Here is a 26712-nt window from a genome sequence, read left to right as displayed (position 1 = left end):
CCCAATCCTCCTGCCTCAGCCTCCCGAGGTGCTGGGGTTACAGTGAGCACCACCACGCCCAGCTTATCATAAACCTCAAAGAGGAGGCCTCTGGAAGCTGACCCTGCCGGGACAAGGAGGGGGCTGCAGGTCCGGCACTGGTGACCCAGGCCAGTTTTGCTCCCAGGAATTCTGACTGCTTTGCAAACACATGAGCAAGGCTTGAAGTGACAGGGCCAAGCCAGGAGGGTAGGCTGGGCTCTTCAGGCAGCTTTCTTTCAGCCTGGGCAGCTGCAGGCTGTGGTAGCATCTGGGTCCACTCTCTGCCTCACCCCAGCCAGGCCGGTCCTCCAGGCCACCCTTAGGGTCTCTCTCCCTGGACAGGTGGTTGATCAGCTTCAGACAGACCCAACACTTGACCTAGGTTTCTTGGTCCTTTCAGACCCCCCGGAAGGCTCTATGGATTGTCTTCCTCCTATTCTGACCTGTCACTTTATACCCCAAACCCTGAGTTCCAAAGCCGCCTCCTGCTGGCCCTATGTCATCCATGTGGGGATAGCCCTGCCAATCAGGTTGCGTGGCCGAGACTCAAGCAGTGGCCATCTTTCCCAAAAACCCTCCACTCCAGTGCCAGCAGCTCTGCTCCTGCTGGTCCTCTCCCTGAAGTGCCCAACCTCCTCTCCTGTCCTTGGGTCCCTGTGGCCATCGCAGCCTGTCCACACGGTCTGTGGCGTGTGCACGTGTTTCTTCACACACCTGAACTGAGGTGTCCGTGAGGCCGGGTCAGAGTCCATCTCCACCTCAGCCGTGACGTAAGGGACCCTGGCCGCCCCCCTGCACCCAGCTGCCCGCTGCCTCTTCTTCCTTCCAGGCTGGCCCCAGTCCGAGCAGGTGGAGGAGCAGGACTTTCTGAGCCAGCTCAGGCCTTGGGAAGACTGGTAGTGGGTGGGGCCTTCTCAGGTGCCCCTGCCTTGTCACCTCTTGTGTGTCTTCCTCTCTGTTACCAGCATCTTTAGTGACAGAAGCATAAATCCCAGTAGCTGCAGGTCAGTTTGTCAGGCTCAGCTGGATCCAGTGCCATGAAACCTTGGCATTGCTCTCTCCACCTCTGGGCCTAACCCTTGGAGCGTCCCCAGCAGGCTCTGCTCCTGTTGTACGAAACTCCAGACTGATCTCCTGTCCTCTACCGCCCTAGCCGGGGGAAAGAGAGAGTCTCTGACCTGGAGGCCCAACCAAAGCCCAGAGTCGAGTCTCATTGGCTTGGCTTGGGCCATTGCCCATCCCTCGGCCACTCATGTAGTCAGGCTGGCCCAGGTCACATGAGCTCCCCTGGAGTCAGTACTGAAGACACTACCACAGGACAGTCTGGCCTAAGTGCTGGATGCTCTTACAGAGGATGGGGGTGGACCCTAGATGCCCAGAAACCATGGGCTCCGCAGCACCCCTGCTCTTCCGTCATGTGTGGTAGCCCCGTACTCCAAGCCTCCCAGGAAGCACAGGAGGGTCCTGCTTCCCAGGCTTCAGCCTTGCCAACACGAAAGAGGGCCGACTGACTGGTATTAGGTTTGTTTTCCTTTTTCTTTCTTTCTTTCTTTTTTTTTTCCGGTGTCAGGGATTGAACTTGGGCACTCGACCTCCAAGCCGCATCCCCAGCCCTATTTTGTATTTTTCTTAGAGACAGGGTCTCACTGAGTCGCTTAGTGCCTCACCTTTACTGAGGCTGGCTTTGAACTCGCATTCCTCCTGCCTCAGCCTCCTGAGCCACTGAGATCACAGGCAGCTTGTGCCACCACGCCCAGCAGGTATTGGCTTTTGAGGAAGCCGCCGCTCTGTGAAGATGGCCCTGCGCATGCCTGGCCCAGTCTCCGTTGCTACACAGCCCCACATGCTGATGTGCTAGAGCACACGTTTAGACTCACATGCACACTAAGATTTCTCCTGCTCTCTGGGCCACAGGCAGAGCTGGGCTTTCCTGTCCAGAACTGCCTGAGGTCAGGGTCTGTAGTCCCAGCTGGACAAGCAGGAAGAGCCCCTGGCCAGTCCCTGCCTGTGGTCTCCCTCACCCTACTCCCAGCAGGAAGCCGGGGAGGAAGGGTGGGCTGGGTGGGAGCCATCTCTTGAGCATGTGCCTGCAGCCCCTTGGTTCTTCCTCCGCAGACATGGAATGGGCCACACTGTCTGAGATGACCTCCCTGAAGCACACACAGGGATAAAAGGCCCTCCACCTTCCTGCTTTTGTCCCAGCCCCTAGCTCTCCACCCGCGAACCCCCAGTCTGCTGTACCATGGCCTCCTGGTTCCCACCCTGCCCTCACTACCAAGAGCAGGAGCCAGGACTAGTCAGGGTCCAATCTCAATGTCGGGATAGAGTTTAAAAGGAAACTGTCCAAAGTAGTGTGTCTCACAATAAAAAATAAAAAGGGCTGGGGATGTGGCTCAGTGTTTGAGTGCTCCTGGGTTCAATCCCTACTACCAAAAAAAAGAGCGAGAAGATTGCGTAGGCCACCGTGATGGTACATACTCACAATCCCTGCTTCTTGGGAGGCTGAGGCAGGAGGATCGTAAGTTCAAGGCCAGCCTGAGCAATTTAGTGAGACCCTGTTTCAAACTAGAAAATAAAAATGACTGAAGATGTAGCTCTTGGTGGAGTGCTTTGGCCTAGCATGCATGAGGGTCTAAATTCGATTTCTAATACTAAAAAGAGAGAGAGAGAGCGCTAAGCATGGTGGAGCACACCATACTCCCAGCGACTCAGGAGACTGAGGCGGGAGGATCACAAGTTTGAGGTCAGCCTCAGCAACTTAGCAAGGCCCTAAGCAACTTAAGGAGACCCCGTCTCTAAATAAAATACAAAACAGGGCTGGGGATGTGGCTAGTGGTTTAGTGCCCTGGGCTCAATCCCTGGCACCAAAAAAAAGAGAGAGTGAGAGTGAGGCGCTTGCCCTGTTCTGTTCAGGGGAAATGGAGGGTGCATGCTTGCTGGTCTCCCAGGTCCTCTGCAGCCTGGGAAGAGACCTCTGCCCGTCCTCCCAGCTGGGGCCCTGCAGCAACTTTGGTCCCAGCAGTCGAGCAGGAAGTCCTGTTCCTGTGCAGATGCTCTCAGCCTGTCGCCCATCACCCTAAAGTGGCCTCATCCGTGGTCCGTGCTTAGGGCTCCACCCACCCCTGCACCTGGGCATTTCATTTGCAGAACGGGGTGTCCTTTCTGGCAAACCCTGTGGTGAGTTGGGCAGACCCCGCCTGTGACGTCTGCTCTTTGGCCTCTCGACCCTGTGTCTTCAGGGACCTTGGGCTAGGAAGAGCTATTATGTCACATGCCTCATTTCCTAGTAGTGGGTCATGTGTCCTTGTCATTTCCTTCTTGCTAGGACCTATGACTGATGACCTGTCCTGGGCAGAGTCACTTCCAAAGTCGGCCTTCCTTTGGGAACAGAACTGTGGGAGCAGCCCTCTACTCCTTTCAGTGCCTGCAGAGGCCAAGGTCAGAGAGTGTAACCTTGGACGGGAGCTTCCTAGGCAGGGCTCATACGGTGTGCTCATGGGGACAGGGAAGAAATAGCGTCCTGGCAATGGACATGGCAGGTGCCACACTCCATGACCCATTCAGTTGTGCTATGCCCAGAAAATGTGTCCTCGATCTTGTGTCCTGGTGGATGAGACCTGGCTCCCCCTTGGCCTGGGGCCTACGAGTAGCCCTGCCTCAGGGTTACTCACCACTAATGATGAAGGTTGCTGCTTGCCCAAGCAGCGGTGAGTGCCCGGACCATGCCCTTGGGGCTCGGCTGGAAGGACGTCCCCGTCCGCCCCAGGAGCAGCCTTGGCCTCTCTCTGTCCTGCCACTTTGAGGCACTTGGGTCCTTGCTGCAGAGTGCAGAAGTTTGCTTTCTCTTGAGGGGACTGTCCACAGAGTCAGTCCCCTTTAAAAATCTCTCTCTCTCCTCCTCCTCCTCTCTCTCTCTCTCTCTCTCTCTCTCTCACACACACACACACACACACACACACACACACACACACACACAGAGGGCAGAATTCTCCTTGTATTGGGTCAGGCTGGGATGGACCTCCAGGCCTTCAAGACTGGGCTGGATATGTATCCCCCTGGGGTGGCCACCACCCGGAGCCCATGGCAGGGAGCCAGGGGCAGCTGTCTGATCAAGAACAGGGACACCTGTGGGGCGGACCACAGGCCCCAGCAGCATGGCGGGGAGAGTCACGGCCTGTGCATCACCCGCATCCTCCCTGCAGGGTTCCAGGGCCAGCTTCAGGTCTCCCCCTGCCCTCAGCGGCTGTCCCAGTGCCTGGTAGGACCTGCTCCAGAGGCCTCTTGCCCATGGCAAGAACTGCCACCCGCCCCCTCGTCCTGGCAGCCCCCAGGGACCAGGCTGGGTTTGACCGAGCCAGGGTGAGGCTCGGTCGTGAACCGAGGTGGAGAACCGTGCTGCCCAGGCCAGGGCAGGCATCTTTCTGGGGCACCTCCCGTCCACGCCGCCCTTCTCTGGTGTAAGTAACGGGGCCACCGCCTGTTCCCTTGGCATGCGCTAGAGGGGACTTTCCTGCAGACCAAGTTCCTGGGAAACGTCCACCCTTTTTCCCTGTTGTATTAAGACAAAAGTGCAGCGGAAGGATCCCGCTCGACCTGGGAGACTTGGCCCCTGGTTTCTGGAGTCAGGACCAGCTGGAGCAGAGCACAGAGACGTGACCCTGCCCCTGCCGGGTGACAAGCCCTGTGGCTGTGTGCCATCACTCATTCGGGCTGTGCTTCCCCAGGGGGAGGGCAGGGCCTGGTGCACAGAACCTCTGAGAGGAACCAGCCCTCCAGGCTCCAGGGAGAGACCCACGAAGGAAGTCCTGGGCTCGCTGCGGGACGTCCCGCCTTGTCCTGCCGGTGTCGGGTCTAGGCACGTCCCCTGGTCCCATTCCTGGTTTCCCCACATGGTTGGCTGAGGTTTCCTGGGTTGCATTTCGTGTTGAGGCTTCCCAACCTCTGCTCAGGTCCGTGTGGGAGGAGCTGGGTTCCTGAGCCAGTCAGGGCCCAGCTCCAGACAAAGCCCTGAAGCCTGGCCGAGCTTGGCCCCCACCCGCAGGGAGGGCTGCCCCAAGCCACACTGACTCCTCCCACAGAGACCTGGGAGGGACCCCGTGTTTCCAGTGATAGAGAACCTGGCAGAGCAGGCGGGGGCTGCCACGGCCACCCCTCCTGGCTTCTCAAAGCGGAAGGCAAAGCCTGGTGTCTCTGTGGTGCCAGTCAGGACAGGAGCAGGCTTGCTAAGTTCAGGAATTGGTCACATTGTGACAAAGCAGGAAGCCTGGCTCTGAGCTCGCATCTGGCTGCCTACTCTGTCCTGCTGGGAGGGCCACCATGCCTGCCCTGTGCTGCTGGCCTGCCTCAGTCACCCAAGCAATGGCGTCTCAGAAGGAGCCTCAGATTCTGCCTGCTCTGAGCTCCTAGTTCCAGCTAAAGTTTGCTTCCCTAACCTTTGCACAGGAGTGCAGGGTTGTCTGGAGGGAATCAGACCTCTCTCTGACCCCTGAGAGGGAGCAGGGGGACAATGCTGGAGGTGGAGCCCAGGGCCTTGGGCTGCCGCACGAGCGCTTGGCATGGTCATCTCTCCAGCACCCACCCCCTTTTAATTTTGAGACAGGGTCTCCCTAAATTGCCCAGGCTGGTCTTGAACTTGAGATCTCCTGCCTCGGCCTCCAGAGTAGCTGGGTTTACAGGTGTTCAGCAGCCTCCTCCCTGCCCCACCGTTCTGTTTTGTTGTGGCAGTGCTGGGGATGGAACTGGGGCTAGGCAGTGTGTCTCCAGCCCCAGGCCTTTTTTCCCAAGCACTCCTGGGCTTTGGCCATGATTTCTGGCCTCAGGTGGAACTTTCCCCCTCCAAATAGGACCTGAGCCTGGCTTGAGCCTCCCCTAGCTTAGGCCTTCCAGGAGCACACCAGCCTGCAGGCTGTGGCCGGGTTCCCCTCTTGGGAAAGAACAGCTTATAAAATGTGGTTGCTTATGGCTTTTCTCTAGAACCTCCTCTCCAGTCCCCTTGCCCCCGCCTCCCCAGGGAGAAAAAAAAAAAAAAAAAAAAAAAAACCAGAATTGTTTTCCTGGGATTTTCCCCGCAGATTCAGTTATGGGAATCAGAAGGTTGTGAAACTGGAACTGGGTGCGTGCTGGCTTTTTCCTCCCAGCAAATTCCCTCTGCACGGGGTTAATACACTGACAGATTTCCCTCCTCCTCGGGCTTCCTCCAGGGCATTCTGCAGATCCTGAGGCCCCTCACCAAGCCTCCTCCCTGGTGGAGAAGTTCTTCACTGGCCTCTTTCATGCAAAACCTCCACCGTTGACCCAGGGGCAGACCTTCTGGTGCTGGGGATATTTACTAGAGAGAGGTGTTTACAAGTGAAAGGTCTGCAGGGTCTCCAGACCCCTTTCTCTCCCTCCCTGCCCTGAACCTGTTGGTGGCCTTCACACCCTTTACTACAGCAGTCCTGGGTGCCTTCCCCAGCCACCGTCCTACCTGACAGCCCCTTGGGCAATGGGTGTTTTCCTTGTCACTCCCTGCCACCCCTCACCATCAGCTTGCTCAATGCCAAGTGCTTTAATCTCTCAAAAGGGGGCCTTAACCAGGCATGGTGGTGCACACCTTGAATCCCAGCTACTCCCGAGGCTGAGGCGGGAGGATCACAAGTTCGAGGCCAGCCTCCACAATTTAGCAAGGTTTTAAGCAACTTAGCAGACCCTGTCTCAAAATAAAAAATAATAAGGGGCTTGGGAATGTGGCTCAATGGTGAAGCGCCCATGGGGTCAACTTCTTTTCAAGGTCATGTCCCTTTCCCTTGCCCCACACCCACCCCAAGACCAGTTAGGTTCAGTCAATTATCCTGGGCAATGTCTTGTAACTTTTTAAAAACGACCAGCTTGCATTGTATTTGGATTCCTTGAGTAAAGCACACATGTGATAGAGAAATACTCTTAAGGAAGAAAAGGGAAGACAGCAACTGGGGATGTGGCTCAGTGGCAGCGTCGCCTACACAGCACCACTGAAAAGAAAGAAAAGAATGGAGGAAAAAAGGCGGATGAAAGGCTCGTCCTGCAGTCCCTGCCCCAGAGAGGGCCCTGGGTCCATGCCGCTCTCCTCCATCCCACCTGCAGAGCCACCTCCAGCACCACGCCCCCAGGCCGCCAGCCGTGGGCTCCCTGGACCAGTCCCCAGGTGCCCTGTCTGTTGCTTGCACCAGCCCCCAGGCTCTGTCTGGTGTGTCATCTGCCCACCTCCACCCCCACCCCCACAGGGCCCTCTTTGCCTCACGTCCCGCTGCTACTTGAGCTTAGTCACGTCCCCCTGAAGCCTCTGAGTTGCATCCCCCACCATCTCCCACTTCCCCACAAAAAAACCACCCTCGAAGGACCCTTTCTCCTGGTTCCCTAGGAAGATGAGGTTTGGTGTTTCTTGATTACCTCTCTGAGCGGTTTCCTCCCAAGCCAGGGAAGCTGTGCCTTAGTCAAGGGACAGTTCAGATGCACAGGTCTGAGTCTGCTGTGCAAGAAGGGGCAGTGAGCCCATTTGCCAGAACTGCAGAGGCTGGATGGAGTCCCTTAGGGCTGGACCCTCCCTAGCAAGGCCATGCTGCAATTAGGGTACCCAGGGAGCCTCTGGGCCTGTGCATGGGAAAGTGGCAACTTGCCGGATAGCTGGACTGGGGCATCCAGCACACAGGCAGGTCCAGGACCGGCAGGTAGCAGCTGAGATGGAGAAGCTGGTACCTCCACCAGGGCAGCCCACCTGGAGGCCCACCTGCAGGCACCCTGACGTCCTCGCTGGTCCCTGGGCCTGCCAGGTAACGCGCTCCGGGCTAGTCAGCTTAGGTCAGATCTCCCGTGGGCCTTCGCCACAGTGCTGAGCGGGCTGGGTCTTGGGCAGGCATTGCTGTGGGAGCCCCGGTAGCCTCTGTCCTCAGGATTTTGTACCATGTATTCAGTTCCAAGAAGTCCGTTCATAGTGCCAAGTCGGTGCCCTCAGAAATGTTCCTGGCTTCTGTTCAGGGGACAATCCTTGGTCAGCGCAAGGAGACTGCTACCGTTTCTTGGGCACCACCTGGTGCTCCAGGAAGGGCAGGCTGATAAGGGTGGAGGAGCTGGTGAACAAGGCGGGCCCAGGCTGGTCCTGAGCTCCGCTTGTATTATCACCAAGACGGAGCCCTGCTGGCCACCCCCAGGATCCTCCTCTCCCATCCTAGCGTGTCCTCGGGCTGTTTATCTGCCACAGCCATGGTGGCAGGTCTCCAACCACCCTGCTTATCTCAGAGGTAAGGAGCCCGAAGGAGACAAGGCAGCAGGAACCTCTGGTGCGGGTGGCAGTGCCCACAGGAAGGAGCACAGAATGCCAGGAGCAGGCTGCCTCTCACCTGGAGCCTAATTTGTCCTTGGGATGATCCCTGGATGCCACTTACCCCGTGTGCAAAACTGGAAAACATAAATGAATGGTACCAGGGTGCCCAAGGGTGCCCTGGGGTCAGACTCTCCCCTGAGCAGTTTGAAGGGTCCAGCAGCAGGGAGGAGGGGAGCCGGCAGGGCCGACGGGGCTCCACTCCAGCCCCAGCCTCCTCCGCCTCCTGCTGCCCCCTCCTCCATCCTGTGGGCCGCGCCTGGGTTTGTGCTGCTCGTCCACCAAGGGGCAACAGAAACCAGGAACTGGGTGCCTGGGCGTTGCCCCCCAGAGGGGGCTCCCCTTTACTGCTTGCACAAAGATGCCCAGGGATTAGTGGCACTTTGGGCCACTGTCCACAGGCGCGTGTGCTTCAGCACACATGGAGGTGAACAGGCCCCTCTGGCTTCTCCGCTGGAGGCCCAGCACAAGGAGGGGGCGTGTGGGGTGGGTTTCTGGATGGCAGGAATTTCTTTTTTGTTTGTTTGTTTGTTTTGTTTTGTTTTTGCAGTCTGGGGGTGAACCCAGGGTCTCAAGCATGCTAGGCTCCCTATCGACTATATCCGCAGCCCTGGATTCCTTCTCTGTCTGAAGGAAGAGGGGACATTCATTTAGAGGGAATGCTGGTGGTCAGAGGACCAAGTGGGGGTGGCCCGTGCTGCTCACCCAGGCTCTCCTTGAAGATGCCCCCTGGAGCCCTGTGCCGGGGCGTCCCTGGGTCCACTGGGCCTGAGAGCCGGGCCCTGCAGAGCCTGGGCCGCGTTAGGAGAGCACCCCTCTCTGCACTCTCTCCAGGTCTGCTACATGTGCCACAGCCTCCTGACACTGGCCGGGGTGGTGGTCAGCAGCCAGGACATTACTCCAGACCAGTGGGTAAGTGTCCTAAGAGGACGGGACAGGGCCGGCTGGGGTGCAGCCCAGTCCTCTGCCAGGAACAGCAGAGAGAGGCCCCAAAGGGTGCCAGCCTCTCCCTCCCACCCCGTTCTGACCCATTCTCAAGTGATCTTGACCCTTGCCTTCTGCCTTTCCCGCCCACTTCCCTCCCTCCTCCTCTGGTCCTCCCTCCGGCCCGTCCCCCTCCCCCGCCTCCACAGGGTGAGCTGCAGCTGCTGTGCATGCAGTTGGACCGCCACATCAGCACCCACATCCGGGAGAGCCCCCAGGCCATGCACCGGACCAAACTCAAGGACCTGGCCACCCAGACCTACATCCGCTGGCAGGAGCTGCTGGCCCACTGCCAGCCCCAGGTGGCGCCCCCTGCAGCCCCCAGACCCGGGTGGGAGGGAAGTGGTCAGACCAGGCTGGCCAGAGCTAGCTAGCCACATGCCGGCCCACAGCAGCTGCTGAGCTCCGGGCCAGGACAAGGGCGGAAAGGGCAGTGTGGGGGAGGTGGAGATGCCCTGGGGACCCTCATCATTCTTATCAAGCATCCTGTGCCCAGGGGCAGGGCGGGGCTCAGTGGTAGAGCACTTGTCTAGCGTGCCCAAGGCCCTGGATTCAACCCCCAGGGGGCTAGCAAGTGGAGGCCAGCCTCAGCAATTCGGTGAGACTCTGTCTCAAAATAAAAAAAAATAAAAAATTTTAAAAAAGGCAAGGGAGGTGGCTGGGAATGTAGCTCAATGGTAGAGTACCCCTGGGTTCAGTCCCTAGCACCTCAAAAAAAAAAAAAGTGAAGAGTAACTCAGCCCAGGGGAGACAGCATCAGTTTGTCCTGAGCAGTACCCGAAGGGACACCAGAGGTACCAGCTATCCTGCCCTGTCCGGTTTCCCTGCAGACCTGAGGCTGGCCTCCCACTGTGGAAGACAGAGCCATCCTGGGCTACCCTGGCCCCCTCCGATTTCAATAGCAGCAACCTCCAATCCCTAGATTGTCACCGGCCCTCGAGGTCATAACGTTCATAGTTAAAACTTACTGAATGAAGACCTGTTTTTGAACGCACACGCCTTATGAGGGAGGCAGGTGGTGTTGGTAGCCCATTTCACAGATGAACAAACTGACCAAAGGCCCTGACAGGTGAGATGGCTCATCCTGTCACACAGGCAGCTCTGTGAATGTCAGAAGCCTGACACCAGAGCCTGTGCAACCTCTGCTGCACCCTCCCCTCTGACCTCCGTTTCTCCAACAAGCAGCACCCTGCTGGGCTGGCTTGAGGGCTCTTTTGTCCAGGAGCCTCTGGGCCTTGCTGGTGACGGCTGGGCTAAGGGGATCCCCGTCCACACCCTCCCTCCCAGGGCTCCCTGGCTCCCAGCTTGCCTCTCTCCCCTTGTCCTTCCCCATAACCTCTGACCTGGGGCTGACGCGCTAGCCACAGGCTGTAGCTTGGGTCTCAGATTTCGCAAGTCCCTGAGAAAGCCGGCGAGGAACCGGGTCACACTAGTCTCTGGTGGGAAGCGGTGCATTTGTCGAGAAAGGAAGGAAAAGTGGTGGCCTGGCAGAGCCGGGGCGCAGGCCGCCTGCCTTCTCACTCCTGGGCCTGCCGCCGAGCCTTCCCTGTGACACTGGGCAAGCGGCCCGTTGACCTGCTATGTCCTCGCCTGGACGGCGAGACTTGAGAGCACTGTGTGGCACGGAGGAGGCCTGGAGTGGACACTGAGTGGTCGCCATGCATCCAGAGGGTCTCAGAGAGGGCAGCACCTGCGCCACGTTATCGCAGCCTGGTTTTCTCCTCCCACAGGCCCAGTACTTTAGCCCCTGGAGAGACATCTAAAGGAGCACGGGAGGGCAGCCCAGGGCTCTTGACTCCAGCAGGAAGTGAGCAGGACTCCGGGAACCGCAGGAGGCAAAGAATGGAGGCCAAGGGCGGTCCCATGCCGAGTGGAGCCCTCTCCACCGCTGCCCACTGCCCGGCAGGGCTCGGCCACTCCCCGCCCAGCCCCTCCAACCAGCTCCTCTTCCCCAAGGCCTGCCTCCACTGCTCTGGGTCCTGGGGCCCCCTGGACAGCAGCGCTCCCCACTCTTCTTCCTGTCTCCCTGCCTCTAGTGTGAGGTGACATTAAAGTTTGTTTCACATCAGTGACTGAAGCTCCTTTCCCATCTGATCCCAAGGGCACGTGCCCAGCGTCCAGCCTCCTGGTGCCTGTGCTCCCCGCCAGATTCCCTTCCCACTTCCTAGCCCGTGTAAGGCAGGCCCTGCCCCTGCACCAGAGGCAGGGGGGCAGTTACCCCTGTGGCCTGAGAGCCCTGGAAACCCTGGAAACCGGAGGGAGCTCTCAGTGAGGAGCGTGTGTTTGATCCAGTCTGGGACCACTTCCCGCCCCCGCTGGGAGGCTGCATGGAGGGAGATGGTGTATCAGGGCTGTAATTACGCTTAATTCAATTTATTGTTTAGCTCTGAAATCAACTTCCCAGACTTAGGAGTGGGGGCGGGCCTAGAAGACAGTTCCAGATCCTGCTCTTGCTTCCCATGCCTTCTCCAGATAAGTTTCCTGGGTTCTGGCCCTTAGCGGGGTGCTGGATGGGTTTGACCTGAACCCCTTGAAGGTGAGTGGGCTCTCTGTGCCCCAGTGGTCCCTGGGTATCTATTTTCTCCTCTGCCCAACACTGGGAATCCACGTCTGGCCCCTCCTGATTCCTAGGTTGGGACGAGATTTTGTAGGGGATACAAGCGGTAGTCAGGATCACCTCTGCCAGGCGGCCCGTGCCACGCAGCCCCACTCTGGGTGTCCACCTGTGGAGCCTTCCCATGGCCCCAGTGCAGCTGTCGCCGCTGTGTCCCCTGCTATACCATCCACAGGCCCGGGACAGGGAAGGGAAGGCAGGCTAACTAGGGAACAGACCCCACCCCACGTAAATAAAGGAAGTTCAGGTCAAGTGGCTCCTTGCACAGACCCACAGTGGGGCCATCCCTTCCAGGGCCTGTTTCAAACATAGCTGCGTCCTTCTTGGGGTCCCCAGAATGCCAGGAGCCAGGGGATCTATTATTCAGAGGGCACAGGTACGGACACAGCTCTCTGCTAGGTACCTCGGAGGACATCTTTTCTGCCTTGAAGCATTTGCCAAATGAGGTGGAAGAAACCCTTCCAGGGCCAGGGACTTGGATGCCGGGGCTGGTTGAGAGTTCTGGTTTCTCTTCTGGCTGCGACCCATGATCCATGAGCCCCGGCAGCCCAGGGGCAGCCTGGCAGCAGCCTGCCCAGATCCTTGGGTTAGAGGGCAGGGCCTCTGGGGAGCCGCCCCCCCACCCCCTCCAGACTGCCCCTGCTTCTGACACTGCACATCCTGACAGGTAATCCTCAGTTGTTTAGCTTGCTCTGGAAACCTGGAAATCACCTTTGAAATTTCCCTTCTTTGTTCTCCCTGCCAATGGCAGGGACGGAGTAGCCAGGCCCAGAGTGGCTGAACTGGGAGTTTCCGGTTCTTGAAGCTACCCCTACCTGGCTCGGAGAAAGGGAGGGGGGCCGTCTGTCAACAGGCGGATGGAGCCCTTCTCCCCAGCCCTGGCTCCCTGCTCCCCAAACCTACTCACCCCCAAGAGGGAAATAGATATCAAGGGGAGAAGAGGTGTTGGTGACAACTCGGTCTCTCCAGATACCTGGCTGTAACCTGAGCAGAGGTGCGCAGAAGGTGCGCCCTGGAGGTCACCCAAGGGCAGATGCTATCCCTGGGGCCCTGTAATGGGCCCTTGCTGAGACTGGCTGGAAGCTGACTAGATGTCCCAGAGTGTGCTGGGATCGGCTAGAGATCGGCCTCCTGAAGGCCACGATTCTTGCAACCATGCTGGCCGTTTCGCCACTTGCCCTTCAGGTCTTTTAAGCCCCTGGGAAAAGGCGGGGGATATCCTGATAGAAGCCACTGGAAAAGCAGTATCCGGGGCTGTGATGACGGATGTTTTCCTGCTTCCTTTCGATGATGGTGGCGGGGAGGGGCTGGAAAGGGAAAGGCTTCCCAGGTGGATGGCTTTGATAACCCTCCTATTAGAGGAAGGAGAGGGAGGAAGTCCTTTTCCTATGTCTCCACTCCCCGGGTCCCCAGGCCCTCAGAAAGGTCCCTGAAGGGTGGCTGACCCAAACGTTTCAGTTCCCAGTTCCTGGCTGCCTTGGAAATGATCCAGGTGGCCTTGACTGGAGACCTCAGTGTGCCCTAGGCCTCCTTCCTCCTGGAGAGCTACCTCAGGGGAATAGCAGGTGAGTAGCTCAGAGCAAGGGCACCAGGGTTCCTGGTGGGGTACGGGGGAGGGAATCTGCTTCACAGGTGAGACCCCGGGTCATCTCTAGAAACTGGCCCGCCCTGCCAGGGATCCTTGGAGAGCCTTGGCTCACACTTAGCACATTGCTATTTCCCTTACTTGGCCATAGCATTTATTTGAGTAGATGGGGGCAAGCAGGAGGGTCTCTGAGGGCTTAAGACCTGAAGTACGCCATCCATAGCAGACGCCAGCTGGTCACAGGGAGACTAGACAGGCACGTGGCTGTATTAGTAATTTTTATTTTCATGGAGCACCTACCACTGAGCTACACCTCTATTTTTACAGCCTCTTTATTTTTTCTTTATTTCGAGCTGGGTTTTGCTGGAATTGCCCAGGAAGGCCTGGAACTTGCAATTCTCCTGCCTCAGCCTCCCAAATAGCTGGAATTACAGGCATGTACCACCACTCCTGGAAGTACTTTTTTCTTAATGAAAGACCCAGGTATCCTTATTTTTCTACCAGTTGTCCTTTTATAAAAGATATGAATCAGGCTGGGGTTGTGGCTTAGTGGCAGAGCGCTTGCCTAGCACCTGCAAGGCACTGGGTTCGATTCTCAGCACCGCATATAAATAAACAATACAATACAATAAAGGTCCATTGCCAACTAAAAATATATATTAAAAAAAGGCATGAATCATGAGCAAATAGTCATGCAAAGAAACTTTATCCTCTGCCCAGTCACCCACAGAAAAAGTCAGTGTTGGGAATGAACAGAATACAGCAAGAAATGCAGGCAGGTAGAAGGGGGGACTGGAGCCTAGTATTTCCATTTCTATTTCATTTCATTTTATTTATTTATTTATTTATACATACATACATACATACATTACATACTGGGGATCAAACTGAGGGCCTTGCACATGCTAGGCAAATGCTCTACCACTGAACTACATTTCCCAGCCCTTTGGATTTTATTTTGAGACAGGGTCTCTAAAGAGCCCAGGCCAGCCTTGAATTGGCCATCCTCCCTCCTCATTGGGGTCACAGACCTGTGCCACGGGCCCTTCGGGAGCCTTGTTTTTGAGGAGCCTTTGTGAAGGAGGGGCTCGTGGGGTCTGTTACTGGAGGCTTCTTTCTGCCCACATCCCTGGCATAGGGGACCCCGATGCCTGCCACTGAGGTACAGAAGGACACTGTCCCTGCCAGTGAAACCAAACCACCTTTTGAAACTTTCCACTGGGGCCACCTTGGAGGTAGAGCCAGGGAGCTCAGGTCTCTGACTGGTAACCCTTGCACCCAGAGGCTGGCGGTGAGACTTGACTTTGAGGAAAACCAGGAAGTGCACCTTGTCAGGATACATGATGACCTATTGGAGACAGAACTGGGAATCACAGGATGGAATTTAATTGACCCCACTCCCAACCCGGAATTGAACCTAGGAGTGCTCTAGTACTGAGCTACATCTGCAGTATTTTGAGACCAGGTCTTGCTAAATTGCTTAGGACCTCCCCAAGTTACTGAGACTGGCCTTGAACTTGGGATTCTCCTGCCTCAGCCTTCTGAGTTGCTGGGATTACAAGTGTGCACCCTCATGCCCAGTCATTACCAGTTTTTAGAGGGTGGCCATGAGGGTGGAGTGGGGACATGTTTGTGAAGGCAAGTTGGACACTCTAAAGCATGGAAAGAATGGGGGAGGGCATCTGCATATCAGTTAATCCCCACTTAAATGGAATCAGGATCCAATCCAGACAAGAGTGCTGAGGGTGTAGCTCATGGTAGAGCACTCGGGCTAGTGTGCTTGAGGCCCTGAGTTTGATTTCCAGTACTGCCAAAACATGAAAATAAAAATCCGTAATCAGAGGTAAGAGGTAGTGCATCTTGTCCCTCCCTGGCAGCTGCAGCAGGGAGCCTGCCCTGCCCAACCCAGGATAATTGTAATCTGGCTTGCCACCTACCTCCAGCATCTCCAAGGCCATAGCTTTTTTCCTAGTGGAAAGGAGCTGGGAAATGTGGTTTGGCCAGAGAGGGAGAAGGGGCCTTTATTCGTACCAGCAAAGACCCAATTGTTACTGAAACCAAACTGGGCGGCTTTTCTCAATTATCTCCACTGCTCTTCTGGTCTCCACTTTTCAGATGCCAAGTTTTAACCCAGAACAAAAGCTGCTGTCCCACCGATTTATATTCCAGATCGCTGACAGCCTGAAGTGTTCCTCCCCTCCAGGACCGCCCCTGGCTCAGTTGCCGCGGGAGCCTCTGGGCCTGCGGTTCCTTCACTCCTGCCCTTTGGCTCTAGTCAGGGGGCGGCCTCCCAGAGGTTCCTCTGTCCACCTGCCCAGCACCGAGGACCAGCTGGCAGGAAGGAGGACTTGCCAGGCAGCACCGCCCAGGAGGCCAGAGCTACAAGTTACTTGGAGGAGCGAGCGGCTGTGGGCGGAGGCTGGCGGTTCTGAAGGTGGTGGTGCTGCTCAGCGTGGCTCCCTCAGCCCCTTTCATCTGAACATCAGGGCTCGTGCCACTTGTTAATCTGCCTTCCAGTGGCACCAGAAGGAGTCATTTCCTGGGGGTAGGCTCCGCCGGGAGGCCAAGAAACAAGGAACGGACTGCCGGACTGCCGGACTGCTGGAGACTGGGGTCTGGGAGGATCATTCCAGTTCGAGGGCAGGGGCCAGTTGGGCGTTAGGACCAGAAAGGAGGCAGAATTTGGGGCCCCAAACCAGACCATTCTGGTCCACCCCCAAGGGAAGCCTCCGTTCCCTCCCCTGCGCGCGTTCCTGGGATACGCGCCCCGAAGTGGCTCTCCTGCGTTGGTTCCTGTAACCGGCGAGTGGGGAGTCCCGTCAGCCCCATTCCCGAGCCCAGCCCGCTGCAGATCTTCGGGGGACACTTCGGAAAGACCAGGTGAGTGCGACTCTCCGTTGGCAATGCCCGGAGTCCCTCCCCCACCCGCTCCAGGCGCCGTGGCGCAGATCGCGACTAGCCGGCGAGGGGCGGCTGGGCACCCGGAGGGGCGGGGGTCGGAGCCCTGGGGCGCAGGGCTGGCGGGCCGGCGGGTCGCAGCCCCCTCCCGCGCGGGCCTCGGCGTCCCGCCCCCGCCCGACCCCCCCGCCTGACGTCAGGGGGAGGGGGCGGAGAGCGGCGGCCGCGGCGGAGAAAGAGCCGGCCCCGGCGGCGGAGCGCCGAGCCCGAGCCCAGGGGCGCGGAGCGGAGCCGGGCGCGGGGCGGTGGCAGAGGGGCCGCGGAGGCGGGCTGGCGGGCGCGGCGCGGGGGTAGGGGCGGACCGCGGCCCGAGCCGAACGCGAGGGCGGCGCCCAGGGATTCGAGCTGCGCGCAAGAGGTGAGTGAGGCCGGGCTTGCGCGGAGCCGGAGCCCTGGGGCCCCGGAGCCGCCGCTTTGTCCCCCTGCGCGGACTCGGGCTGCCGCGCGCGCGAGGGACAGCGTCTGGGGGCGAGGGAGGGGCGGCGGACGAGACAGCTGTCCGCCCGGGAGCCTTCCTGCGGCCCCCCGCAGGCTGCTTCGCGGGCGCTCCGGAGCGGGGCGAGCGGTGCCCGCAGCCCCGGGGCAGGAGGGGCGGGCCGGGCAGGGGAGCCGGAGACCCTCGGGCTGTCCGCGCGCGGCCGGGATCCCCGCCAGGCTCCCCAGCTGCCCCGGCTCCTCCACCCCCGACGGAAAGTTTGGGGCGGGCTTGGACCGAGGCCGATGTTGTGGGATCGGATTTCCCTGCCGCGGCCCCCCGCCTGCCCGCCCGCCCCGCCGAGGAGGCGGGCTGGCCGGGAAAGCCAGGCCCCCGTCCCCAGCGCGAACGCTCGGCCCCCGGCTGGAGCGCCGCCGTCCCGGCCGGCCAGCCGCTCGGGTGGGCAAGGGTGTCGAGCGCACCGCCGGACCCCACGCCCCTCGCCCCCGGCTGTCCGCTCTTCCGCCCCGGGAGGCGTTGGGGGTGGGGGCTCCGCTGCGCGCTGGCGCTCGGGGCACGCCACGGGGTCCGGCCCGAGCCTGGGTAGGGGCCGAGGGACTGGGGTGTGCTGGGGGACTGTTGCGGGCGGACGCAGCCCCAGCCCCCCGCCCTTCCCGCGCTGGGGTTCTGGGCCGACAGAGGGCGTCCGTAGGCCCGGCTCCGCCACGCTCCCAGCGCCGCCGCTTTGTTTGCATTCAAATCCCCGGAGCTGGGGGAGGGGAGAACCGGGGGACCCGGGACGGGGTCTTGGCGGGGACCCTTTGTTTTGGGGTGAGTGAGTCCCCAGCTTCTGTCTCTGTGCCCGCACAGGGCAGCGGGGACAGAAGCAGTGGAAATCAGTACCGATGGTCTGCCTAGAGCAGGGTCCCCGGGGCGCGATCCCCGAGTTGGAAAGGTTCGTCACAGCCGGGGGAGCGCTGGGGCGCCGGCCGGACGCGGGCATCCCCTTGCTCCTGGAGGAACCCTATCGGACTCCCCACCCTCTTTTTGCTTCCCCCGCCCCCGCCTGCCAGCGCCGAGGGGAGATCCCGATTTGACCAGAACTGGCACTGTAGTCCCGCCGTCCCTCAGCCCCAGGGCTAGTGTCTCCTTCGAGGCCGTGCGAGGAACAGGATGAGGCCCTGGTCATTTCCACGCCCATCCCACCCACTTCCTGCCTCCCTCTTGGGCAACAAAGGGGCCTCGGGAAGCTGGGCCCCTGAGGCTCCCGGCCCCACTCCCACTCCGGCCCTGCCGATGTGGAACGGGGTTTTGGGCTCTGCCCGGCTATTGTCTGCGCTGGGGGAGGGGACAAACTGGGGCCAGGACCTCTGCACGCAGCCTGCTGCACCTAGTCCCGGGGTGGGAAGATTTGCCAACCCCCTGCCCCGCCACATGCCCCCTCACTCCGCCAAGGGGTTTGACTCCCAGAATTGGGTCTTGGGGCTGGCTGGAGCTCAGTGGATGCAGGTCCTGCTTCTGGAGGTTATTTTAAGAAACTCTCAAACCTCTTGGGTCTGAATGTAGGTGGGGGTCCCTCTTTTTTTAATTTTTCTAAACAACTTCCTGTTGAGAGGGCTAGGGAGGGCCTGGAAGCCTTAGAGGGCTTTTTGATATCTGTCCACGCCTCCAGCTGATTCAGCTCCTCCCTGTCTCTGGCAGGGAGACTCCTGGATCACTAGAGGCCAGGTGCAGGGACCTAGGTTCCCCTCAGGAGAGGGGCAGGGGCACTCCTGGGGGCTCCTGTCTCCTGGTGTGGCCCCCTTCGGGTGTTTTCCCTGGTGATGCTGACCGGTTCTTTTCCCTCGGCAGGACTGCTGGTCTGGAGCTTAGAGCTGGGGCGTGCATCATGGCCCCACACTGGGCTGGCTGGCTGCTGGCAGCAGGGCTGTGGGGCCTGGGCATCGGGGCTGAGGTGTGGTGGAATCTCGTGCCCAGGAAGACAGTATCTTCTGGGGGTGAGTGCTTGAAGTCGGACAGAAAGTCAGGGGGTGGGGGAAGGCAGGGGGACAGGCCGCCCCTGGTGTTTTTGTTCTGATATGTTTGGTGCCGCTTTTTAAGAAACATGACTGGACCTGGGGACCCAGAACTAGGTGCCTGTCAGGACCTAGGATGCACCCTAGGTGCCCCCTTCTGACACTTAGGATGGCTCTGGGGAAATTCTTACCACCCCCAATCCAGACTGGCTGGCCTGTGTGCAAGTGAGAGCAGCGTGCGCTCGGTGCTCGCCTCTTGGGTCACTCTGCTAGAGGCCTAGAGACAAGGCTGCCCGCCCCAGCCTTTGTGGTTCTCCATACCAGAAGCCCTATCTACCCGGGTAGACCCTCCTGCCGCCCATACTCATGCTGCTGGTGGCACCTTGGTGGGTATGCATAAGTGCATGTGTGCACCTTCAGGAGGACAGGGCAGACCTGGCAGCCTCCTTGTGCACACACAGCTGTGTGCAGAGGTGATGTCAGGTGTTTGTATCAGCCTGCACCCTGGGGACCTGGGATGAGCTCACCTCCCACAGGTTGCACTTTGCTGCTAAGGAAGCCCTCCTGTGCCTGCCTGTGACTGGGCCTATCACTGCCTCCAAAGACCGGACTGGTCTGGGGGACCCTGAGGGCAGGTGGCAGCCATTTAGGGGACTGATGTAGGGGCCATGAACTGGATAAATGCGATGTACCCTGTGCGTGCTGAGGCAGCAGAGGTTCCCAGGCCTCAAGCTTCAGTGCCATCTCTGGCCTCCTTCCCCTTCCCTCCTGCCAGCCCTGCCTGTCCCAGGCCAGCTGTGCCTGCATCTCTGGCAGCCTGGACTCAGGTCCTGCTGGAGTGAAGGGTTTCCTGCGACAGCTCAACTCTTCTATACCTCTTGCCCTGCTGAACCGGCCGCAGGGCCTGGCTGCACCCTGATGCAGGCATCAGAGCAGAGAAGGAAACAGAAGCTGAGGAAGCTGGGGGGCGGGTGCCCAGCTCTGCAGCCGGAGGTGCCGCTGACCCTGACGGTGCGAGCCATCAGTCTGATGGCTTCCTCTGGCCGGAAGCTGTGGCTGAGATATCCTTCCTTCCTCCTTACCAGCCCAGATTTGCCTCCTCCTGGGCTGAGGAAGGCCGAGGAGGCCTGGGTGGAGCCGTCAAAGCCAAAGGCTATTCAGAAAATGCCCTTTAGCTAGTCAGGGGCGTGGCTGCCGGCTGCATGTGTCTCTCATGTGGGGAACCAGAGTGGCCAGGCCTCGGCGACCATTGGACAAAGCAAGCCTGACTGGGGGGTGTCTGGAACCCCAGGGAGGCCTGCCTATCTGCAGCCTGCTCACTCCAGCCTTGACCTTGTCCCTGCAGATCTGGCCACCGTGGTACGGCGGTTCTCCCAGACGGGCATCCAGGACTTTCTGACACTGACCCTGACTGAGCGGTCCGGGCTTCTGTACGTGGGGGCCCGCGAGGCCCTGTTTGCCTTCAGCGTGGAGGCTCTGGAGCTGCAAGGAGTGGTGAGAGGTGGGACAGGGGAGGCATGTGGGCGGGGTGACAGGGCAGAACCCAGAGGGGCTTTCTTGCCCAGGCTGCCCCTCAACCCCCAGGCCTGCCCACCCTGCATCAGGATCAGCAAGCTCTCTGCCCCCTTCTGTGCCGCTACTGGATTCTGCTTGTTGCACTTGAGATTAAACCCAGGGACACTCTCTGAGCTACATCCCAGTCTCTTTTTAAAATTTATTCAGAGACGGGGTCTTACTGAGTTGCTAGGGCTGGCCTTGAACTTGCAATGCTCCTGCCTCAGCCTCCAGAGTGACTGGGATGGCAAGTTCTAGGGCCCCTGGCTGGTGGCTAGGGCCTTCTGTCCTCTACGGAAAGAAGCCCCCAGAGGATGGGGACTGTTTTCACACAGGGTGTCCTCTTGCTCAGTATGTACCCATGACACTGCCCCTCCCTGTCCCCTAGATCTCCTGGGAGGCACCAGTTGAGAAGAAGATCGAGTGTACCCAGAAAGGGAAGAGCAACCAGGTGGGTGCTCAGGCACTGCCCGCCTGCTGGCCTCGCAGGGCACTGTCCCCTGCACTGCCATCGTGCCAGGGCGGCCCTCTGGTGGCCCCACACCTCCGCCCTCGCTGACTGCTGCCTCTCTCCGCAGACGGAGTGCTTCAACTTCATCCGCTTCCTGCAGCCCTACAACGCCTCCCACCTGTACGTCTGTGGTACCTACGCCTTCCAGCCCAAGTGCGCCTACATCGTGAGTGCTGCCCCCACCCCCGTCCCGCCCCGAGCCCTCTGTGCCCCTCCTGCCCTGGCCTTCCGTGTGGGGCCCTGCCCTCACGCCTGTCCTCCTGACTGGCTCTCTCTGCCCCTAGGACATGCTCACCTTCACCTTGGAGCGTGGAGAGTTTGATGACGGGAAGGGGAAGTGTCCCTATGACCCAGCAAAGGGCCACACTGGCCTCCTTGTGGGTGAGTGGGCTGCTCCCGTGCTGGGTGAGCCCCCTGGGACTTGGCACACTCTGGAGTGTCTACACCTTGCTTCTTGGGTGACTGACCCTCCATCTCCTGCAGACGGTGAGCTGTACTCGGCCACCCTCAACAACTTCCTGGGCACTGAGCCTGTCATCCTGCGGAACATGGGGCCCCACCACCCCATGAAGACGGAGTACCTGGCCTTTTGGCTGAACGGTGAGCAGGGCGTGGGCAGGGGAGCCCCGGGCCGGGGAGCCCCGGGCGGGAGGCCTGGGAGGGCCAGCCCCGGGGCTGACCCTCCTGCCGTGCACAGAGCCCCACTTCGTCGCCTCGGCCTACGTCCCTGAGAGCGTGGGGAGCTTCACCGGGGACGACGACAAGGTCTACTTCTTCTTCAGCGAGCGGGCCGTGGAGTACGACTGCTATGCCGAGCAGGTGGTGGCCCGAGTTGCCCGTGTCTGCAAGGTACTGAGTCCCGCAGCCTGGGCCTGGGAGCCCTGCTGGCCCGGCGGGCGCTGACCTCCTGTGTCCCCTTGCCATCTGCCAGGGCGACATGGGGGGCGCACGCACACTGCAGAAGAAGTGGACCACGTTCCTGAAGGCGCGGCTGGCGTGCTCCGCGCCCGGCTGGCAGCTCTACTTCAACCAGCTGCGGGCAGTGCACACCCTGCAGGGCGCCTCCTGGCACAACACGACCTTCTTTGGGGTTTTTCGAGCGCGATGGTGAGTTGGAGGGGGAGCAGGTGTTCAGGTTGGGGTCAGAGTCCTCTGGGGGACAGCCAGGTGGTCAGTGTCTGGGAAAAAAGGGAATTGCCCCTTTTTAAAGTCCCCTGGGGGAGGTGGGCAGAGCCCTGCCCTAGTGGCACCTTAGAGCTGGCTGCTGGTACATTCTTGTGCCCACAAGCACTTTGTGCTGATCCTTGCCTTCCTGCTGTCCCCGGAGCCACGGGCGATGGTAAGGCGGGCACAGGACCTGACCCCTGAGGTCCCTCTCTCCCTGCAACAGGGGTGATGTGGACCTGTCTGCAGTCTGTGAGTACCAGTTGGAAGAGATCCAGCGGGTGTTTGAGGGTCCCTACAAGGAGTACCGCGAGCAAGCACAGAAGTGGGGTCGCTACACTGACCCAGTGCCCAGCCCCCGGCCTGGCTCGGTGAGTCCTGGGGGCAGGGTGCACACCCCCTGACAGTTCCAGTGGCCTCCCAGCCAGCTGACGGCTCCCCTGCCCGCACCCCCACCCCAGTGCATCAACAACTGGCACCGTCGCCATGGCTACACCAGTTCTCTAGAGCTGCCGGACAACACCCTCAACTTCATCAAGAAGCACCCGCTGATGGAGGAGCAGGTGGAGCCTCGCTGGGGCCGGCCCCTGCTCGTGAAGAAGAACACCAACTTCACCCACCTGGTGGCTGACCGCGTAACAGGGCTTGACGGAGCCACCTATACAGTGCTGTTCATTGGCACAGGTACGCGGGAGCCTGGGGGTGCCCGGGCAGGGAGATGCCCAAGAGCCGCGTTCCCTGTCACTGACACCTGCTTCTCCGAACATCTCCAGGAGATGGCTGGCTGCTCAAGGCGGTGAACCTGGGGCCCTGGGTCCACCTGATCGAGGAGCTGCAAGTGTTTGACCAGGAGCCGGTGGAAAGCCTGGTGCTGTCGCCCAGCAAGGTAGCAAGTCGGGCCTCGGGCACCGCCATCGCCCCTGCTCCGCCAGCCCTAGTCAGGCGGCATGGTTGGCCAGTGCAGCACCCCAGCCAGCTCAGGGCAAGCCCAGGAAGTCAGGGTGCACTAACGGGATCGGCGCCCCCCAGGAGCACCCGGAGGGAGAACCGGGTCCCTGCAGGGCCGCGCTCCCAGAACGGAGCCTGGCATCTGCGCTCAGGTTCTCTTCAGACGCCTCCGTGTTGGGACCATGGCTCTGCCCACAGCCTCTCCTCCAGTCCTCTCCCCGTGGCCTCCTCGGGTTGGTGTCTGCCCAGTCCCCTGTGGTGCTTGGGGCCTGACCCTCTGCCTCCCCACCCTGTCTCCTGAAGTGTTGGCCTGTTCTTTAACCCTCATGCAAAACTTACTGGCACATTTGCAGCACCCTCTGGATGTTGATTTGTCTGCCTCTTGCCAGCTTTTGTGACTTAAAATTGTTCCCCAGTACATGGAGTAATGGCAGAGGGAAAGTCTGGGGTTGAATAAACACCCGGATTGGCAGTTACCATTCAAACAGAGGAAAACACCTTATGCCGCACCAGTGCTATTGTGAGAGCTGGTGGGGCTGGAGGAAATGCTTCCTGCTCTGGGTGTGTGTGTGTGTGTGTGTGTGTGTGTGATCACACCTCTCGGGTCACGTTGGTTGTCCCTGCCTAACGAGGTCCTGACCCTGAGGTGCTCAGGATCGTGCCGCCTGCAGGAGGCCTCCATGGGCCCTGTAGGCCTGGCGCCCTGGACAGGGCCTTTCCTGCTTGTGCCCTGTGCTGTGCCTGGCCCCACCGACGCCCTCTCGCCTGCTCTCCCCGCAGAAGCTGCTTTTTGCCGGCTCCCGCTCTCAGCTGGTCCAGCTGCCCCTGGCAGACTGTGTGAAGTACCGGTTCTGTGCAGACTGTGTCCTCGCCCGGGACCCCTACTGTGCCTGGAGTGTCAACGCCAGCCGCTGTGTGTCTGTGGCCAGCCACGCTGGGTAAGTCGGGCTCTGCCAGGGCTGGAACTGGGAAGGGTGGGCATGGCGGTCGGAGCCAGGCTGCTGACACTCCCTGCTTCTACCAGATCTCTGCTGGTTCAGCACGTGATGATCTCCGACACCTCCGGCTTTTGTGATTTTCGGGGCAGTAAGAAAGGTAAGCGCTCTCTGGCCCCCACCTTGGGATGGGCCCTGGGCCTGGCTGGAGTCCCGTTTCTCACCCCCTGGCCCCGGGTTTCTTGCACTTACTCTGCCCCTTCCTCTCTGCCTTGCAGTCAGGCCCACGCCCAAGAACATCACAGTGGTAGCGGGCACGGACCTGGTGCTGCCCTGTCGCCTCTCCTCCAACCTGGCCCACGCCCACTGGACCTTTGGGGGCCGGGACCTACCTGCAGAGCAGCCCGGCTCCTTCCTCTATGATGCCCGTCTCCAGGCCCTGGTGGTGATGGCCGCGCAGCCCCGCCACGCGGGGGCCTACCACTGCTTTTCGGAGGAGCAAGGGGCACGGCTGGCTGCTGAAGGCTACCTTGTGGCTGTGGTGGCAGGCCCGTCAGTGACCCTGGAGGCCCGAGCCCCCTTGGAAAACCTGGGGCTGGTGTGGCTGGCTGTGGTGGCCCTGGGGGCCGTGTGCCTGGTGCTGTTGCTTCTGGTTTTGTCCCTCCGCCGGCGGCTGCGGGAAGAGCTGGAAAAGGGCGCCAAGGCAGCAGAGAGGACCCTGGTGTACCCCCTGGAGCTGCCCAAGGAACCCACCAGTCCCCCTTTCCGGCCCGGCCCCGAGACAGATGAGAAACTTTGGGATCCCGTTGGCTACTACTACTCAGATGGCTCCCTCAAGATTGTGCCTGGACACGCCCGGTGCCAGCCTGGAGGGGGGCCCCCGTCCCCTCCTCCAGGCATCCCAGGCCAGCCCCTGCCTTCACCAACGAGGCTCCACCTGGGGGGCGGGCGGAACTCAAACGCCAACGGTTACGTGCGCTTGCAGTTAGGAGGGGAGGACCGGGGAGGCCACCCGCTGCCCGAGCTGGCCGACGAACTGCGGCGCAAACTGCAGCAGCGCCAGCCGCTGCCCGACTCCAACCCCGAGGAGTCCTCGGTATGAGGGGAGCTGCCCGCCGCATCAGCGGGCGCGGGAGGCGCAACTCCTACTTTTGCACAGGCACCAGCTACCTCAGGGACATGGCATGGGCACCTGCTCTGCCTGGGACAGGCGCTGCCCAGCACCGCCTGGCCATGCGGACCTGCTCAGCATGGGCACTGCCACTTGGTGTGGCTCACCAGGGCACCAGCCGCACAGGAGGCTCCTCCTCCTCTGTGAATCTCGGACTCGTGGGACCCCGGCAGCCACAGCGTTTCGAGGCAAAGTTTCAAGTTGTGCGTGTGTTTGTGCATGTGTGTACCTGCGTGCCTGGTGTGTGTCTGTGTGTGTGCGCGCGTGCGTGTGTGTGTGGCGAGCCTTCCTGTTTCTGTCGTCTTCCCTCAGCCTGGGGTCCTCCTGGTGAGTCTTTGGAGCTATGAAGGGGAAGGGGTCGAATCACTTTGCCTCTCCTACCCCCACCTGCCCCGAGTGTGGGGCAGCGATGTACATATTGGGGTGGGGTGGGCAGGGTGCTGTACCCCTTGCGGGGGAGTGCAGGGCTCAGGGGTGGGCCTAGTCCTGCTCCTAGGGCTGTGAATGTTTTCTGGGTGGGGGGAGGGAGATGGAGCCTCCTGTGTGTTTGGGGGGAAGGGTGGGCGGGGCCTCCCACTTGGCCCCCCCGGGTTCCGTGGTATTTTATACTTGTCCTCTTACCAAACAGGGCTGGGAAAGGTATGAGGGAGGGAAGGGAGAGGGTGGGCATGCTGTGGATACTGGCACATCCTCTCCCAGCCCTAGGAAGAGGGCTCTCCTAACAGTGTAACTTATTGTGTCCCCGCGTATTTATTTGTTGTAAATATTTGAATATTTTTATATTGACCAATAAAATGGAGAAAATAAAACTGTGACAGGGCTAAGACATTTGTGCCCAAACCCATCTATCAGGGCACCCAGAGGGAAGGATGGAGGCTGGGCTGGGCTCCCCACCACGGTTCCAGGACAGCTGCCCCTTCTGTGGGCCCTGTCTGCCTGTGTCCCTCTGCAGGGGGGGCAGCCCAGGCTCCAGTGTTTTCCCACAGTGGTGCCTGTGGGGCTGGGAAGCAGACCAGGGCCACAGCCCCTGGGGAGCCAGTCTTGGCTTCTGGCCAGAGGAAGTCAGGGCACTGGGGAAGGGGGGCCGCCTTCCCAGAACTCTGGGGAGGGTGAGTGGGAGTGAGGGGACTGAAGGAGAAGGAGAAGCAGCCTAAGGGTGTTAGAATGGTTGCGTGAAGATGGGATCAGGGAGGAGAGATTAATCAGCCTTCTATGCTGCATGAGTGCCAAGTCTCCAGTGCCCCAACCATGTAGGGAAAGAACTTCCCCTACTGCCACCCAGCGCGTTCCAAGCCCTCCTCTTAGCGAGAGAGTGGTACAGGGTCCAGATGTTCCATGAGAAAAACAACAGGCCCTAGCCTGGATTCATTTCTGAGTGCTCCTGACGGGTTTAGACATAACGCGCTCACGCCCAGGGGTAGAGGCAGGGCGACCGAGGTCTCCCCACACACTCGACCGGCTTGAGCAGGCTGGCGCCCTGGATTTCCCTCAGCGTGGGTTGA

The 26712-nt window shown here is 60.1% G+C and overlaps 2 protein-coding genes across 10 annotated transcripts in view; both read left to right on the top strand.

Annotated features, from left to right (window-relative positions):
• The window catches only part of Fam178b (family with sequence similarity 178 member B), a 69959-nt gene extending 53914 nt beyond the window's left edge, over window positions 1-16045 (top strand). For 5 of the 7 annotated variants that reach the window (XM_047522574.1, XM_047522578.1, XM_047522577.1 and 2 more), the window contains 3 exons: window positions 9191-9268; window positions 9490-9642; window positions 15655-16045. In XM_047522574.1, the coding sequence (XP_047378530.1) occupies window positions 9191-9268; window positions 9490-9642; window positions 15655-16044 (621 nt within the window). In that variant the 3' untranslated portion in view covers window position 16045. Of the gene's footprint in view, window positions 1-9190; window positions 9269-9489; window positions 9925-11070; window positions 11413-15654 lie in introns of those variants that run through there. The other 2 variants (XM_047522579.1, XM_047522575.1) reach the window with 2 other exon arrangements.
• Window positions 16046-16155: 110 nt separating this feature from the next.
• On the top strand, window positions 16156-25700 carry Sema4c (semaphorin 4C). Of its 3 annotated transcripts, none has more exons than XM_047522572.1 (15): window positions 16156-16419; window positions 18764-18909; window positions 20273-20421; window positions 20870-20932; window positions 21060-21158; window positions 21277-21373; window positions 21476-21592; window positions 21690-21841; window positions 21924-22099; window positions 22383-22527; window positions 22618-22840; window positions 22930-23042; window positions 23885-24042; window positions 24129-24199; window positions 24318-25700. In XM_047522572.1, the coding sequence occupies exons 2-15, from the start codon at window positions 18801-18803 to the stop codon at window positions 25139-25141; spliced, it is 2496 nt and encodes an 831-aa protein (XP_047378528.1). In that variant the 5' UTR covers window positions 16156-16419; window positions 18764-18800; the 3' UTR covers window positions 25142-25700. The 3 variants fall into 3 exon arrangements, with proteins under 3 accessions (XP_047378528.1, XP_047378527.1, XP_047378529.1); XM_047522571.1 differs by lacking the exon at window positions 16156-16419 and adding an exon at window positions 16709-16855; XM_047522573.1 differs by lacking the exons at window positions 16156-16419; window positions 18764-18909 and having other exon boundaries at window positions 20301-20428; window positions 24318-25698.
• Window positions 25701-26712: the final 1012 nt, after the last annotated feature.

Source organism: Sciurus carolinensis, chromosome 13 (genome assembly GCF_902686445.1).
Source record: "Sciurus carolinensis chromosome 13, mSciCar1.2, whole genome shotgun sequence".
Lineage (NCBI taxonomy): Eukaryota > Metazoa > Chordata > Mammalia > Rodentia > Sciuridae > Sciurus > Sciurus carolinensis.
This window is presented reverse-complemented; position numbering and strand designations above follow the sequence as displayed.